General features: G+C 47.1%; 6 protein-coding genes across 6 annotated transcripts; 4 read left to right on the forward strand and 2 right to left on the reverse strand.

Annotated features, from left to right (window-relative positions):
* Positions 1 to 1,162: 1,162 nt before the first annotated feature.
* On the reverse strand, positions 1,163 to 1,629 carry N7462_005283 (uncharacterized protein; the record flags this gene model as incomplete). Its single annotated transcript, XM_057077008.1, has 3 exons — positions 1,163 to 1,210; positions 1,267 to 1,366; positions 1,550 to 1,629. 3 exons carry the CDS (start codon positions 1,627 to 1,629, stop codon positions 1,163 to 1,165), a joined length of 228 nt encoding a protein of 75 aa, XP_056936513.1.
* Positions 1,630 to 3,859: 2,230 nt separating this feature from the next.
* Positions 3,860 to 5,239, forward strand: N7462_005284 (M81 family metallopeptidase; the record flags this gene model as incomplete). Its single annotated transcript, XM_057077009.1, has 1 exon — positions 3,860 to 5,239. The coding sequence occupies one exon, from the start codon at positions 3,860 to 3,862 to the stop codon at positions 5,237 to 5,239; it is 1,380 nt and encodes a 459-aa protein (XP_056936514.1).
* A 945-nt stretch (positions 5,240 to 6,184) lies between these two features.
* N7462_005285 (F-box protein) lies at positions 6,185 to 8,052 on the forward strand (the record flags this gene model as incomplete). The annotated part of the gene is made up of 2 exons (XM_057077010.1): positions 6,185 to 7,651; positions 7,717 to 8,052. 2 exons carry the CDS (start codon positions 6,185 to 6,187, stop codon positions 8,050 to 8,052), a joined length of 1,803 nt encoding a protein of 600 aa, XP_056936515.1.
* A 1,634-nt stretch (positions 8,053 to 9,686) lies between these two features.
* On the forward strand, positions 9,687 to 10,962 carry N7462_005286 (putative NAD binding Rossmann fold oxidoreductase; the record flags this gene model as incomplete). Its single annotated transcript, XM_057077011.1, has 4 exons — positions 9,687 to 10,086; positions 10,141 to 10,242; positions 10,336 to 10,397; positions 10,453 to 10,962. 4 exons carry the CDS (start codon positions 9,687 to 9,689, stop codon positions 10,960 to 10,962), a joined length of 1,074 nt encoding a protein of 357 aa, XP_056936516.1.
* Positions 10,963 to 11,728: 766 nt separating this feature from the next.
* On the forward strand, positions 11,729 to 13,765 carry N7462_005287 (flavin-containing monooxygenase; the record flags this gene model as incomplete). Its single annotated transcript, XM_057077012.1, has 3 exons — positions 11,729 to 12,014; positions 12,077 to 12,485; positions 12,544 to 13,765. 3 exons carry the CDS (start codon positions 11,729 to 11,731, stop codon positions 13,763 to 13,765), a joined length of 1,917 nt encoding a protein of 638 aa, XP_056936517.1.
* Positions 13,766 to 15,397: 1,632 nt separating this feature from the next.
* Positions 15,398 to 16,676, reverse strand: N7462_005288 (putative glycerol dehydrogenase (GCY1); the record flags this gene model as incomplete). The annotated part of the gene is made up of 7 exons (XM_057077013.1): positions 15,398 to 15,675; positions 15,742 to 16,039; positions 16,102 to 16,131; positions 16,203 to 16,360; positions 16,417 to 16,424; positions 16,478 to 16,562; positions 16,616 to 16,676. 7 exons carry the CDS (start codon positions 16,674 to 16,676, stop codon positions 15,398 to 15,400), a joined length of 918 nt encoding a protein of 305 aa, XP_056936518.1.
* Positions 16,677 to 17,136: the final 460 nt, after the last annotated feature.

A 17,136-nucleotide genomic window follows, 5' to 3' on the forward strand; every position in this document is an offset into this window, starting at 1 on the left:
TTTGTGTGGGGAATCTTGTAGCCAAGCCTTCTTTACTAGTCGATTACGGCCACCGGCGACCGAGCTTTTTTGACCGAACAGTTGACCTCAGAGTGTGCAATCTGGGTGCAAGTATAGCCATGAATTTTGACAAAGCCCCCAGTTGAACAGCTTTGCATGTAAAACTGAGACACGGTAGTATTACTTCCTATCTTCTTCTTACGAAGCAGGTAATCTCCAATAAAATTAATCAAAGAATTCAAATCAGTCCTAATTACTGAACTACGGTCAGAGATGCTCGCTGCCTGCGTACTAGGAACGCCTCTGAGGTGTTGTGAAAGACAAAGAGAGAACACCTTGGGATATTAGTAAAGAAAATGGCTGTCTGAGTTGCTATAGACAGCAGGGTGGCCCTTATTTATGACATCTTATTATCACACCGCTAGTTCCCGTCCGGAGCCATTTCCTCGCTGCACTATTGTGATACTGAGATATCTGAGACACGCTTGAATACTACTGATTCTGAATGTTCTCTAATATAATGGATTTCACGGGTAAGTGAGAACCAGAAAGAGGGTAGATGCAAGGAGAATTTTTGCTCCCTGTTCTGAGTCTGTATTATAATTTACAGAAACTTACCCTCAGTTTCCTCCTTTTCCTTTTTCTAACAACTATAAAGCTAGTTATGCGTAATTTGTCAAATGTCATCCCAAAGGAGGCCCGCTTATCAGTGAAGAAGGGCCTTATTAGTTTTAACTGAACGCCAAAAAATCCAAGTATTCTGATTGGATACGCATGTAAAGTTTGATTACGAAAGAGGTGCCTAGCGGGTTTGGAGTCTACCCTAAATTTGTCGGCTTTTTTTAGCTCGGGATATAGAAAAATAATATGAGAACGATAGGCAATATTGGAAGCAAAACTCGTGAGAACTTATTCTAATTATTGAATGAAGGATACCATTGTCTACAATTCCCTCCAATGAATGCAGCGGTGTGGGAGAAGATAAACGCTTTTGGCGAATGTTGACTGACCTCGAATTTAGTTTCCCACTTTTTTACCAATAGTTGATTCAATCTCCGTGGTGAGCTGCTCTTCAATGATCTCCGTATCAATCATCTTTTTACCATGGCGGATGACATCAATATCAGAGACGGAGGAATGTTTCTGCCCTTCGAATAACTCATCAACCTTTTCCAAGGGTCATCCCTTTCGTCTCAACCCAGTAGTAAGCCTATTCATTGTTATGAATACAACTCAATTTGAACTTTTTTAATAGGGCTCGCTTACAATTAGGCCAAAAGTAATGATATCCCATGACGCATTGATCATATACATTTTCCAGCCAATGTTTCCAAGGCAAATTGGCATGATGAATGTGAAGACCGACCTGACAGAGAAACTGTGAGATGGAAAATTTCCCCAAGACTTGAAATTGTACGTACGCAAAAGCATTCAAGACAAAATATGAAAGGGCACACTATTCGCACGAATGGAGTAATTGAGAACCTCGGATGGGTAAAGATAGAGTAATGGTGTCCAAGCGATTGAATAAGAGCCCTGAAAAAGGAACATTACCGCGACATTACCATAAATGAGGCCATTCGAGGCCTTCTGAGGATCAGAAGCGTAGATCTTTGATAGACCACCCATAGTGAAAAGACATCCTATGAGGGCCCCCTGCGATAGAAGTGCAGTGGGCTTGCGGCCCCACTTAGCTGCGAGGTGCGTGCCAACTAAACAGCAGACTAGGCACCAGATGTTCAAAACCACATTCTGATATATCAGTTATACAGTGGACAATGAACAACAGATAGCAACGTACTGCCTTGAGTTGATCATTCGTATTCGTAATTCCAGCTGTGTCCAGCTCTGAACCGAAGTAATAGGATGCAATGATGTTACCCGCGATGCAAGAAAAAGGACCTGGCGAAATTCCCACAAGAAGTCTCTTGCGTGTGGTTGAGTTTTCGAATATCTCAGTGGGCGTCATTATATGCCCATTTTCTTCCTCCCATTTTATCGTATCGATAATTCCCTTGAAAATTGCAATTACAATTGGGTTTGTCAGATTGCCATCGACATTGGTTTGTGCGACTGAAAGACGGGCTTCTTGGTAGTGCCCATGGCGGACAAGCCAGCGGGGAGATTCAGGGCTGAAGGAAGCCAATACCTGGTGCCTTTGTGGCTTTTATTGTTTCAGAGACTCATATGAATGGCAGAGTCAAAATGCAGAGCATTGAGAAAATCCCCTGTATCAGAGATGGGGCGCACCATGCCCGGGTTGATTGCCATTGGCCGGTTGCAAGTGTAACACCAGCTGCAACAAGGGCACCGACACTACGTCTTCTCAGAATTAGTGAACTTGAAAGTGCCAAAGAGCAGACCAACTAATAAAAATCATTAAATTAAGTAAACCAACGCCCCAGGCCCTCCAGCGATTTGGAAAGACTTCTGAGAGATAAACACCTCCTGCGATTCCACTGATGGCGCTCCCAAACCCAAGGACTATTCTGGCAACCACAAACATCGCGATATTCTGAGACGCTGTCTGAAGGATAATCCCAACAATTGTCATGCAGGATCCCCAGAATATTGCCGGGCGGCGACCAAGTCGATCCGTTAGAATACCTGAAATTAAGGGACCGAGGAATCCACCTATAAAGACAGACGAAGCGTTGAGCCCAGTGGTTGCCTCGTTCAACTTGAAGTAATCGGTGTATGATGGTAATATGTTAAGCCAATTGAGCATTGATCTATCGTAGCCGCCCGTCTTCACGCGTAAGTTCTTGAATAGCATACATAATTGATAACCCCCACTCACAGCAGATTGGACAATAGACGAAACTAGGAGAAGGACGCAAAGGGGGGTTGTCGACTCGGGAACCCATGCCGGTAACCATGTCCCAGTGATTGTCTTTTGAAGCATCTTCGGAGAAAGATATCTTCAAGTTCAGGGAGGCATTTTGTGATATGTCTAACTAGATGCTTTTTTAATATCTGAAGACAGAATTTATTTGCAACCATTGTTATTCACTCCACACAGCAAATGCTGAGAGGAGGGCTTCATTACTAGTGAGCCGATCAGTGGGCTAAGCATGACCAGATAAAGAAATACAATTTCTGACTGGCTAAGCTACTGGGACATTCCAAAGGGGACCGGCTTCCCCGCCCCCTCGAACTCCGTATCTAGTGAACCAGGGCGCTCTACGGCGAGCCTACAATGCAGGCAGGATGAGATGGCTCAACGAACAAGCCAACAATTCAGACCACACCATGGTGGAAGGAAGCCTCTCGAGGAGGAAACAGATGCTGCTGCAGCGAAAGATGTCTAGAAGTTGATTCTCTTCCTATCGGAGATGCGAAGCTCTATCGTAAAGACTGTGGTCCAGGAAAGATATCCTCCAATCAGAGATCACCTATCGTTGGCCAATTCCCCACTACACAGTTCCCTTAAGTGACATCGGTATCATTGCGGTGCATCTCAATCTATTATCTCAATGCTTCAATTTGTTGACGATAGATACCTTTTCTGTACATATCGATCTTTTGACTCCCTTCTCAGGGTGGCGTGTATCCGACTGGGAGGAAGGAAAAGAGATTCAACGAAGCAGCAGTGGAATGCCTGTTGCGATTCAAATCGAATCTGATTCGGTTTTAGACCGGCATTAGAAGCCAACGTTGCATGGCTACGTAGGGCATACTGGAAACTAAGCTGCAAAGCTTATCAATTCAAGTGTAACCCTGATTTCTCATACCGGGCTTTTCTGGATTTTAGAAAAGAATTTGAAGGCGGAAATAGGGAGTGAGGGCGGGGAAGTACTAGTAAACTCAAGATTGCAGTCTCTTACTCTCATCTCACCAGACGAGCTCGGAGTTCAACATGGATACGACGTTCCAGCAACCAGTTATAGCAATTGCGGGACTGGCATGTGAGACCTCCACCCTTTCCCCAGCTCGAACACCTGCTGTGGCTTTTCACCCCAAGCGTGGCCCAGAGATCTTCGAGAAATACGCTTTTCTTCAGGCTGGAACACCCCTGGGAGATGGTGCTACCTGGCGCGGCGCTCTTATTGGCCATGCTTTGCCAAGCGGCATTGTGGTTCGAGAAGCCTTTGAACAGCTCGCAAATGAGATTGTGAATCGACTTACAGTGATTTGTAGCTGTACTATCATTCACGGTTTGTGGTTTGATATTCATGGAGCAATGTGTGTTGAAGGTCTAGAGGATGTTGAGACCGAACTTCTTCGGCGAATCCGTCGCGTCATTGGTCCTCAAGTCATCATATCGGCATCAATGGACCTACATGGCAACGTCTCTCGACAGCTAGTACACCAAATAGACCTGATCACTTGCTATCGTATGGCGCCGCACGAATATACAATGGAGACCAAACAGCGGGCATGTCGAAACCTAGTCGATATCCTGCTGTCCCGAGTGGGCGGCCCAAGCCGGCCATTGAAGGCGTGGGTCCCTATTCCAATTTTGCTACCTGGGGAGCAGACATCAACTTGCCTTGAGCCAGCGAAAGGCCTATATGCACTGTTGCCCGAGGTGGAATCACTTCCCGGCATATTGGATGCAGCTATCTGGGTCGGCTATGCCTGGGCAGATGAGCCCCGTAACCATGCAGCAGTGGTCGTTACTGGTTGGAATGCGGAGATAATTTCTCTGAAGGCTTATGAACTTGCCGCTCACTTCTGGAACGCCAGAGAGCTTTTTGATTTCGTTGCACCTACTGGATCGCTGGGGGAATGCATTGACGCCGCTCTGAAATCAGCCCAGCGCCCTTTCTTTATATCTGACTCCGGTGACAATCCAACCGCCGGGGGCGCCGGATATGTGACTTGGACCATTTCGAAAGTCTTATCTCGATCAGAATTTCAACATGAAGCGGGGCCGAGCGTGATATATGCAAGTATCCCCGGTCCACAGGCCATTGAGGTCATTCTCCGAGCCGGGATAGGTACGACGGTCACAGTGACCGCCGGTGCACAGGTAGATAAAGTCCATACTAGACCTCTTACTATGACAGGACGAGTCCACTCAATCAGAGAAGGTGATCAGGACGCCGCTGTTGAGTCCGTACTCCAGGTCGGCAGCGTCTTCGTCATAATTACAAAGCTCAGAAAGCCGTACCACTGCGAGAATGACTTTACTGCACTTAGTCTTCAACCCCGTTCTGCCGACATGGTTATTTTTAAGATTGGATATCTGGAGCCCGAGCTTTCAACATGGCAGCGGATTGGATGCTTGCGCTGACCCCTGGGGGAGTCGATCAAGATCTGCCGCGGCTGGGACGCACGCATCCGCCGCCCGATGTGGGCTTTCGACAAGACCTTCCCGATTGCCCTGGACCTCACGCCACAACTGATTCCCTTTTCCAACGAGTCTCTTTGAGGATCACACTCAGGTAATCCAGCTTTGGGCCCTCTTGTACTGCATGTGGCGCACGGCGGTGTGCTCAGAGCGGGTATATGTCCTTTCCATTGACGGCCTTCGTAGGTACCACGAGCAGGGCTACCATGATATCCTCTCACATAAGAACTTGCCGCGAATTATATACCTGGAGCCATATTTCAATGTCAAATCCAATTCTGCCCAAGGGTCATCGCTCGTCGTGAGGTTCCGCCTAACAGAGGCCGACCGTATTGTACACGCCCGCTAAAGACCATAATCATCTTTGGAAAGTCATAGGTAGAGCAACTTAGGCAGCATGGCAATTTTTCAAAAAGGTCCATGAACACTTTTGAAGATTTCTGGTGACTTTTGGTGCTACTCGGATGTCTGGCTTGAGATTAACATGGGCCACCGCGATATATTTGAAAAGGGATGAACGATTTGCTGCTAGTGAAGGGCTCGATGTTATTTGCGAATGATTCTGTAGTACCTTAGCTAGAAGCATCTCTTTTATTCGTAATTGGCTTTTATACGGAAGACAAGAAACATATCGGATCTAGTTTATACAATGAAAGCCTCACCGGGATTCCTGTTCTTCCAAACCCTCAGACAACCAGACAGCCAGGCAAGAACTAGAGCAATGTTCATTGGCCAACAGACACACGGTGAACGACGGCAGAATATGCGGGCTCATTGCGCCTTCAGATCTTCACGTCATTCTTTTCTGGACATGTTTCTCATTCTCATCATTCTCATTCTCATCATTGCCAAATCCTAGCTGGCATGCCCATTGTCTGGACAAAAACTATGCCAGCCACGCAAGTCTCCATGATTGACCCGCTTGTCATTCTCCCGCCCGAAGTTGTCCTCCGCATCTTGGAATTCGCCCCGGTCGCTGACGTCGCGGCTTTGACGGCAGTCTCCAAAGCATGGCACCAATTCATCGATCTCACACATCAACAAGCCATCTATGCCTCCGAGTCGAAGACACTTCGCCCCCCACAAGTTGGCCGAGATATATCCTTCCTGTCTGAATCGCATAGCTTTTCCAATTTTTTCAAAGGGACGGCGTCATGGAAGGACCTATGCAGGCGTCAGACGGTCCTCGCCCGCAACTGGTCCCATACGTGTCCAGAAAGCCAGGAATCGGTGCTGCAGGTCGGAAACGATCCAATCTGGCGATTTCGACCGGACTTTAAACGTCGGTTCTTCGTGTCCACCTCCCACGCGGGCGGTCTGAACGTCACGGACATGGACTCCGGGCGCATCCTCTGGCGTCTCCCCTCCTCCCTAGACCATGGCAAAGGCGGAGTCCGGCCCTATGCCCATCTGGAGTACCAGGACGGAATGGCAGTGTTCGATCGGACAGGCGACGCCGTTGAGGTTTGGCAGGCGGATCTAGAAGGTCTATCACGTGGAGAATTTCGGAGGATCGCCGTGTTGAATCATGATTGCCAGACAAGAGGCTTTCAACTATCTCACTGGACTCTGTGTGTCGTTTCAAATCAAGGACAAGGTTTTGTGTATGATATGACGCAGCGGCCTCCAAAACTGACCACGCATCTCAAGATCGAACCTGACGCGGTGGGTCACTTAGATCAGACTGAGGATACCGTGATTTACTCCATGGGTCCCCGAGGATATGACGCCTACGACAAGAGATCGGGTGGATTTTTAGGAACCCTGCAGCCATCACACTGTAAAGCAAAATATCACATCCGTCACCCGGTCACGACGTCCCCATCAGCGGCTGCCGCGTTGGCCGGTGCCGCTCGTCGGAGCTCTCACCGGTTTTCCCATTCAACGCAATCTCGAAGAGACCACCTCATGCCGATCCAGATTGAGCAGGGCCCTCTACCTGCCCCGGTTGATCCTGAACATGTTTGGCACGGAGAAGACGAATGGGGAGCGGGTATGCTGGATGGCGATCTCTTTGTGGGATTCTCCAGAGCTGGCCGAATCTTCATATGTTCAGACTGGCGCAAGGCTCTGCGTGACCGGAACCATCTGATAGAATGCAGTTCTCTACTTGAGTGTGAATCAGATGGCTCTGGCTTTGATCTTGGTGGCTGGTTAGCTGTTCGAAATCACCGCGTCATGTTTGAGATACAAGACAGGATCTATGTCGTCGGGCTCAATGACGAGAACAACCTTACCTATATGAATACTTCTAATCGCGCATCATACTCTCTCCTGACAAGTTCCGCGCCCCAGCTCGCCGTCCCCGTAAGTTTCATGACTTTGTGCGACGATGCAATCTTAACCACTTTTACTGTTCGTATCATTCCCCAGTCATATTCCACTTCATACTTTCAGAGGGCTGATTTTTGGCTCACTAGACCCTTGGATGGCGCCAATCGCTTTCAGATATTCCTGGGGACACCACTCCACTTCGATTTCCAAACCCTGAACGCATCTTTCCTACGAAAACCATCCGCGTCCTTAGTTTGGCACCCAATCACTCGAAGTCTCAATTCCCAGCTACATCATTGGACGATCTGACTCGGCACCGAACTCCAAGTAGTCGCGAAACATCACACGGCCTACCCGAAGATTATCAGTCAACCGAGGAAATGTGGCACTCCGAGGCGAGTCTACTACAACTGGTTGATCTTCTCGGGGATGATTTAGCAGCGCAGGAGGATGAACTTGACAATCAACAGGAATGGCCATAAACGGAATCTATTCGTCCTATCTCCCGAAGATCATATCGGTATTCGTGGGCGATCGGCAATCTCTTTTTCAACGGCAAATCGGTACTAAAGGCCCTCGCTGAGATCGTCTTCTTATGGCTAACATTTGACTTTCGATCTGGTCTCCAAACTAACTTCGGTCCAGGCAATTCCACAGCAACAGCTCAGTGAGTTTTGGCAAGGAATCCACATCACCGAGGACCAGAACTTTTCACCTATGACCCTGAACTTCAAAGTCATTTTTGAAACCAAACGTCTTCCGTTTCTAGAAATTGAACCATATGCATTTGCAAGTATCAGAACCTCCTTCGACACCTGACGGTAAGAATGCAGCAAAAACACAAATGGCAAAGAAGACGGGAAAGAACTAGTATTCAGATATTCTCACTACAAATTAGTGCGCGGCTAGGTAGGTAGTTTGCATTGTCATTATTATACTAGTTGTCTCTGGTTTGGCCTCGGTCCCATCGACCTCTCGGAATTCATTTGACCAACTTAGCTGTTGCTGCTCAACAGTGAATCATCTAGTAGGAAGCTCGCTCATCTCTGTCAAATGAAAATGAAGTTCTCATCTAGTAGAGTATGTAGCTCTCGTGAGATATGTATTTACCATTTTCATCTCTATTCCACTGGCGCTCTTTGGCCGACCGTCCTGGACTATCCCTGGTGGACCAATGGATCTACCCGAGGATACACCAACCACCCCTTGCAGTTTAAACATTGTGCTCAAGCTCCATACGGCTGATTTGCCTTCCGACCAGACGTCATTTAGGTCCAGTGGGTCATCTAACAGCGATATCAACTTTCATGGTGTATCGTTCGTGATGTTGCGGTGATAGCGACGTTATCTGTGAAATGGCCTGCGCGTGATGCCTATGGTCGGTTTCTTGTTCATCGGGTCCTATTTATCTCTCGACTAGATAGACAGGGACCTAGATCAAAGTCGTTGAGCTTCTGACTTAAACACCATGGCTCCTCAAATCTATGGATGGCAGGGAGGGATGGCAGCGTGTCCAGAGTAGAGGGTCTCATTCGGGACAGCAGTCTAGATTGTTTGAAGGCAAAACAAAGTAGACGAGGTCAGCTTCACGGGCGACAACAAATTTGCATTAAAAAACAGCTGTTGCACCCAGAGTGCAATCCCTTATTGCTTCTCATCCCCCTGTCGGCGTTGCGCCCACGTTGGTGATGCTTGGCCACATTCCGAAATTACCTGATATGGCAAAAATGCGGCGACACCGTGAACACCCCACTTTGTATGGTGGCGACCCTCTCGCCGTCGCATGCGGCCCATTGTAATGAGGAGACACCGCTCCAGACATCCCGATGATCTTTGATTCTTGCACGATACACAAGGTTTTGTACTTGGATGGTGTTTTTCATGCGGGGAAGCCAGTGGCCGTGCGGAGCTGCTGGTATGGGTCTCTTCCAACGCCGAGAGGGCAAGTTCATAAATAAACCGGATCACAGGCAGTCTCGAATCCCCATCTCAATTGTAGGAAGTAAACGTCTTCACTGCTGCGCCGCACCTTCTCTTCAATATATTGCGTCCGTTGCAAGCACTGCCGTCGTGTTATCAGATAACAAACGATTACCTCACTCCAGACCTCCGAACTATGTCGTACGGGGACCGCCGTGTTAAACTTGCCCTGTTCGGCCTCGGCCGTTTGGGAGTCCTTCGAGCCCGTATCCTTGCCTTCCAGCAGCCTCGGATCGAACTCATCGCGGTCTGCGATACGAAGCTGGGCACGGACAAATGGGCTGCAGAGAATCTGCCATCGTCTGTCAAATACTTCTCAGACCCTCAAGAGTGCTTGAAGAACAGTGGCGCCGAGGCCCTGCTTGTGTGTACAGCAACCGCGACCCATGCGCCCTTGATATTACAGGCCATCGATCTAGGTTTGCATGTCATGTGTGAAAAACCCATCTCCGTGGACATCGCTACGACGAAGGCAGTGGTCGAGAAGTCTGCTTCTCGGCCTGACCTCATATTCCTCATCCCTTTCACCCGCCGATGTAATTAACACAAAGTCCCGCACCATACAGAGTTCAGAGGCTGACTAGTGCCAGATGAGAAGTCATATCGCCAGGCCAAGGCCCTCGTCGATCATGGAGCCCTGGGTGATATCCATGCTGTGGAGACAACTGGTATTGATCAAGCAGATCCCAACGGTATCACATGAATCGCCCCCCTCCCCTTCTTCTCTCCCCAGAGCTAGCCATTGTCTTCTACATACGCCGTTTGACTGATTATCTCGATTGTAGCTTTTTTTGTGTCGTTTTCTGAACAGTCTGGCGGCATCTTTCTTGATTTCGGCATTCACACAGTCAGTCCCAGAAGTTCTCTCTCCTTTACGATCCAATATAGTGACACCATAATAGGTTGACGCCGGACGATATCTGCTGGATGTCAAATCTGGTCTCTCCAATCCCAAGAAGCAAGTAAATAGAGTCATTGCCTTTGGCCAGCTTGCTGTTTATGAGGACTTGGCCAAGTATGGCGACGCCGACAACGCGTGGGGCTTGGTGGAATTCGCCAATGGCAAGATTTTGAAGACGTACCTCGGTCGCACACTCACCAGTGGCTTTGAGGACACGACTAGATTGTGTGGTACCAAAGGCCATTCGATTATCAGCGCTCATTCGAATGTTGAGATTCGAGACGCACTGGGTATAAGGACACAATCCGTGCCTGATGCCTTCACTCGCTTCGAAGAGACATTCCTGACCGATCTTGCCGAGTTTGCTGATGCAGTGCTCGACGGTAAACCCTTGACTTGTCAACCGGAGGATGCGTTCGAGGCGGGCAAGATCTGCGCTGCTCTACAATACTCATTCCGCAGGGGTGTGCCCGTATACTTTGATGATCATGGTTTGCCCATAATGGACTGAATTATTCAGTAATTACGAGGGTGGATCGATAGAAAGGAAATGGACATAGAATCAGTAGATTGAATATCAAATTTGACGGTGCCCATAAACGCTTTATACTATGTTTCCCTGCTTCAAGTACTTCAAGTGCCCTTCAATTCAAAATTGGCGGCGGTATAGCCATTGCGGAGTTCTCTGTTTGTTGTTGAGCCTCAAAGCTCTGTTTGAAGGGAAAATATTCAAATTGAAACGCCAAATCAACAATCAGCACCGCTGAGTAAATCTTGATGGTTTAGGTTGCCCCAGCAAATGATCAGGTTCTAAATCTCCTCTCTATTATCGGTGCGAGACTGCCAATTCTACCACCAAATTCCGCCACCGGTGCATTAAGCAGTCAGATGCGAACGCGCAGAGTTATGCCGCCGAGTGATATATCCAGAAATAGCAAGTCGTGCAAAATCTCGTGGGGGCCAGTGACAGGTATGTAAATGACGAAAGGTCCATCGCGGGAGCTGCGGAATGTCTGGGATTTCTAGCCATGTGCTTGGAGACCAAATACGGTTAACTGCGGCGGGACCTACCCGATGCGGAGATTGTAGTTGAGCAGCCTCATCTTGCTGCGGTGGTATATAACTAGATATAAATTGTATGAATGGATCATTTTCCCATTGCTAAAGAAGAACATATATCAAGAAATTTGAAGCCTTCACATTGTTGTAAGAGCGGACTTTGAAAATCGCCTAGGAGACAAACTTCTCAGCATCTTTCCGGTCACATCACGAGCAAGATGGCACCTTACGTTCAAGAACCTCCTGGCGACGATTCTGTTTCCAAGACTGATTTCCACTCTAAAATTGTGACGCCCAACCACCAGCCAGCCCTCAAACCCGTCGCGGATGACTTTATGTACGACTTCAGATATAACCATAGTCTTCCGACCACCGACATCCTAGGCATTACGATCCCTACTGATTGTGACGCCCGGAAGGAGGCTGAGGGTATCGTAACATGCATTTCTACAGCCACATCAGAGGGAGACGCAAAATCCTTCGCTGAGTTGTTCCTAGACTATGGTTAGATATTCATGTCATACATACAGTCAAAATCTCCAACCTGGCTGACCCAGGATCTACAGGCGTTTGGCGCGACAAGCTCTCATTTACTTGGGACTTCCGCACCTTTAACTTTAAAGAGACCATTCTAAAAGCTGCTACAGATCTTTTTACCCAGACTACGGCTAGAAATTTCAAATTTCTCGAGCCTGCACCTTCGGTATCTCGGCCTTACCCCGACTTTGCTCAATTGCAATTTGCTGTCTCCTTCGAAACTGAAATTGTCCTTTCTTCGGCCGTTATCAATGCAGTCCTTACTCAAAATGGCTGGCGGATTTATACTATGCATACAGTTGCGGAGAGTCTCAAAGGCTTTCCTGAACAGGCTGTACCAGATGGCCATATGACTGGTATCACCAGCTGGGAGAGACAGCGGTCGGACGCTATCAACTCTGTTGATCCTGAGGTGTTGATCATTGGAGGTGGTCAAAAGTGAGAACCCATGTATTCGGATAAGCCTTAAGATATTATTCTAAACTATTTCTTCTAGCGGTCTAGCCATGGCAGCACGATTGAAAGCTCTCGGCATGGAAAACTTGATCATCGAACGTACTGACGAAATTGGAGATATCTGGAAGGACCGTTATGAATACCTTTCACTACATTTCCCCCATTGGCCTGATGCCCTTCCATACTTTAAATATCCTGAACGCTGGCCCACATATACTCCGGCTCAGAAGCAAGGTTTATATATGAAATGGTATGCCTCCGCTCTCGAGCTCAACGTCTGGAACAGATCAGAAATTGTGAAAGCCGAGCAGGACGCCGAGAGTAGGTGGACCATCGTGATCAACAAAGAGGGAAAAGAGGTCCGTACACTGCATCCAACGCACCTCATTATGGCAACATCACTGTGTGGTGTTCCTTCAATCCCGGTTGTGCCTGGTATGGCTGAATTCAGGGGCGTGATCCGTCACTCTAGCGCCCATAAGAGTGCCCGGGAATTCCTCGGAAAGAGGGTCTGCGTCGTTGGCACTTCATCCTCAGGCTTTGATACAGCATACGAGTGTGCCCGCCTAGGTATTGATGTCACTCTGCTTCAGCGATCGCCGACTTATATTATGTCTTTAACCCATTCTGTTCCGCGAATGCTTGGAGGTTATGCGCCCGATACAAATGGCAGGTTTCCAAATATCGAAATACAGGATCGTTTCATGTTCTCTACACCAACTGGACCAGGCGAGGAACTCGCTAGGCGCACCGCCAAGGACCTCGAGGAACTCGACAGACCTTTGCTTGAAGCTCTCAACGCTCGTGGCTTGCGAACATGGCGCGGTCAGCGCGACACTGGAAATTTTACGCTTGGTCAGACACGCAATGGTGGTTTCTATTTCGATGCCGGTGCCTGCAAGGAAATCATCAATGGAAAAATTAAGGTAGAGGCAGGGTTCATCGAGAAGTTCACCGAAGATAAAGTGATGTTGAACGGCGGCCGAGAGAAGAAATTTGACCTAGTTGTCTTTGCCACGGGGTTTTCGAACACTATCGACTCTATTAAAGCCACTCTCGGCGAGGAAATTGCTGGCAAATGCGGTCCTATCTGGGGCATTGACGAGGAAGGAGAGTACAAGACCGCCTATAAAGAGACGGGGGTGCCTAATATGTGGATCATGGTTGGATTTCTTCCAATGACCCGCTATGCCTCCAAGTTACTGGCTTTACGATTGAAGGCTCTCAAGGAGGGCATTTCTCCATTACCCTACAAGCTATAGGTCACATACGTCAGATATATTGATGACATTTTTCCCAAATAGATGAGACATAAGAATACCAGACTTTTAATTACATAGTCAAGAGATCTGGAGAGCATAGAAGAGATATGAGGTTGTAAGCAGATGTGCTGCGATGCTTATTGTTATTGCCTCCCTTGTTCAAAACTGTTGATAAGTGAAATAGCTTCAAAAACAGATGTACCTTTCCCGAGAGCTTTCTACCTCCTGAAAACCGCTTCGTAGACCCTAGTTTATTTGATTATGAAGAAACGTGGTACCTAGAGTACCTTCGTTCTCGCTGGAAAGAAGATAGAAGCACTGGACATAATAAGTTCACTGTCTATAATATATTATCCGTCTTCCTTCCTTGAACTCTTGGTCTCGATAACATTACATCACTAATAGACCGTGGTTTTTATTTTGCACCTACACCGAAAGCCATATATGGCATGCTGAAATCTGTGCTTCGGACTCGGATCTTAAGCATGGCTTGACTTCGTTCAAAGTGGATCGCTAGTGTATGAGTCTTTGAGACTTGGGAACATTCGTAATCCATTATGTAGTTGCAACGCGCGAAGGCCTTGGTGAGGTAGAATTGAATGTAGTAAAGTAATAATTTAAATTAAGGCTGACACCACATAAATTGACGCATCCTTGTGACGATCAACTTGCAAAAGAACAGAATCAGAATATTTTATGTTTTTTCAAGAATGTGGAATAGGCTCAAAAACCAGAGTCCAGCAACGAATATATTACTTATTATATAACATGAATCCGTTTTCAAGAAGACCTATCAATAGATTAGCGAGCCTCTATCAACGTTGCTCAAGACAATGAGACGCTAGAACTGGGGCCAAGCGGTGCTCGAAAAGACTGTTACCGTGGCAGTAGTCGTGATTTCTCAATATACTATGACGATACATAGGATCCGAATTCGTCATTTTCACGCCTTCTCCGTGATGTTCGATAAGCGTGTGTGTTATACATGCGATTACTATCCGAAGTTGACCCAAATAGCATCAATTATTATACATTTGGTTGTTCCATAACAGGGTAAGTACGAGAGATAAGTACCAGGGATAACTAGTACGGGTAAGTAGTGGGCTTTATATTTAGTGTCTTTTTGTCCTAAGAGATTAGTATTCCCAAGAAAGAATTCCCACTAGAAAACCGAGACTTCCTAATCCCTCCACTATATAATTCTCTTTACCTTAGAAATCTATACTAGTAGCGCGTCTCTATCTAGATATTCATTTTTAAATCCTATAAATTGAGTTAGATGTTCCTAGAAAATTGGACTTCCGCAATGCTAATATCTGGTTCAAGAATCTAAGAGACATTCTACTTCCCAGACACTAGGCAAAACGATATAAATACCGAGCACGCAAATATTCGAAGAATTCAGGATATGAGAGATGTATTGTGATCAGATACAGGCTTATATCTTGAGTTTGACGATATAATCGCGGCTAGCTGTGAGAAAGCGAAACCAGATTGAAGTACATTCAAGTTCAATAATAGCATTTGTTGTCAAAAAAAACATCTTTATTCTATGATAAGAATATCTTCCCCGTCTGCGAATATTGATCTCTGATGAATGATTGCGAGAACCATGATCCAAACCGCTGCCATTTACTGGATGTACCAGTCATCGAAACCGAGATCCCACCCAAATAGAGGCGTATTGACACGTCTAGCGTTTCCTTGTGCAGCCAGGCCATTCAGCCTATCCATGTCCTCGCAAGAGAGAGATGTAATTTTAATGTTGCTCACAATCCGACTGCCTTTAATAGACTTGGGAAGTACAACAACGCCCCTAGTGACATGGTAGCTAATGAGTACCGTGGCTGGTGAAACATCATTCTTCTTAGCTATTTCCTGAATTATAGGGTCAGACATCAGGGGAGCGCCTAGAGACAACGTAGTTAGCCGATGTCATGTCACGGAAAACATTTAACGCATGTTGGAGCGCTGACCTTCGGAACCAAGTGGTGAATACGCCTCGAGGAGAATCCCGTGCCTGTCGCACCAGTCCTTCAATGCGTGCTGAGGAAGAAAAGGGTGTGACTCGACCTGATTGACAGCAGGGACCACGGTCCACTTCCTTTTCAGCTCCTCTAGATAAGGAATTGACCAGTTAGCCAAACCAATTGCTCTCACCTTCCCTGCCTTGTAAATCTCCTCCATTTGGCGCCAAGTTTCACTCTGGTCCCAAGATCGATCGACGGATCGTGTGCCATCGGGATTGACTGGCAGAAGCGCGCTGGTCTCATTCTGTGCGGAACAAATTAGATCACGAATTTCCATAGATAAAAGAAAAAAGTGTAAAGGCCTACAGGAACAAGTCGGACAGGCCAGTGGATGAGCTAATTCTCGCGTTAACAGAGCTGTCAGTAGCGGTTCCATGCCTGTCCAAGGAACAAGAGAGGAGATTTACATAGAGATCGAGGTAATCCACGCCCAAAGCGTCAAGTGTTTTTTGAAGACCTTCTTTAACGTTGGCCTGGTGGGTGTTCCACAATTTGCTGGTGATAAAAAGCTTCTCGCGAGGGACATTACTATCTTTGATACCCTGGCCAACTTCATGCTCATTTCCTAGGTATGCTATTAGACCTGAGAACTTATTGCGCTTTTGGTTTGCTGCAACAGACCATATATCCTGCAATTTATTAGGAAATACTATTCTTTGCAAAAGGGGCAATGTGATCTTACAATGCTGCGTCGATGTGACTATATCCGTTCTGGAGAGCAAACGAAACGGCTTGGCGTACCTGACCTGGCTCAGATTTCCAAGTACCTGTTTTGAATGTCAACTCAAAGAGCTATTGTTCGCAGGTGCTGCTGCTGTACCGAGGCCCACGGCAGGGATTTGAGTGCCGGTGTTGAGTCTGAAATGTGTCGAGAGTGCCATATTGCTTGAAAGAGGGAACAATGATGTCGCAACGTCTAGGTGTATAGACTACACTTTCATGGAAGATGATGGATTATGCAGGATGGGAGCGGAAGTGATGAGAAATGACCTCTTTCTATAGCAGAGAAAGGCTTGGTCTGGGTCAATGTCAAACGAATCATATCACATGGCCCGAACTCGGATACAGACAGTTCGTTCCCCAGAGACATTTTGGATGGGCGTGACACAAAAGACATTGTCGACCGACTTTTTCTGAGCCCCACACGATGCCTCTTTTACTGAGTAGCGTAATAAGTGGGCGTTTAACTTCCTGATTTGGGCCTTACGGTCGGAACTCAACTCGCCGAAACCTTCCAAATGAAGTAATATTTGACAATGAGCAATGTAACGGAGAAAGGGCGACTAGAGTTATTTGTCGAGATGGAGGACTGCATAATACCCCTAAGACCCACTACTCCCC

The sequence above is a fragment of the Penicillium macrosclerotiorum genome, assembly GCF_028827735.1.
Source record: "Penicillium macrosclerotiorum strain IBT 26536 chromosome Unknown utg000003l_segment0_segment0, whole genome shotgun sequence".
Taxonomy (NCBI): Eukaryota; Fungi; Ascomycota; class Eurotiomycetes; order Eurotiales; family Aspergillaceae; genus Penicillium; species Penicillium macrosclerotiorum.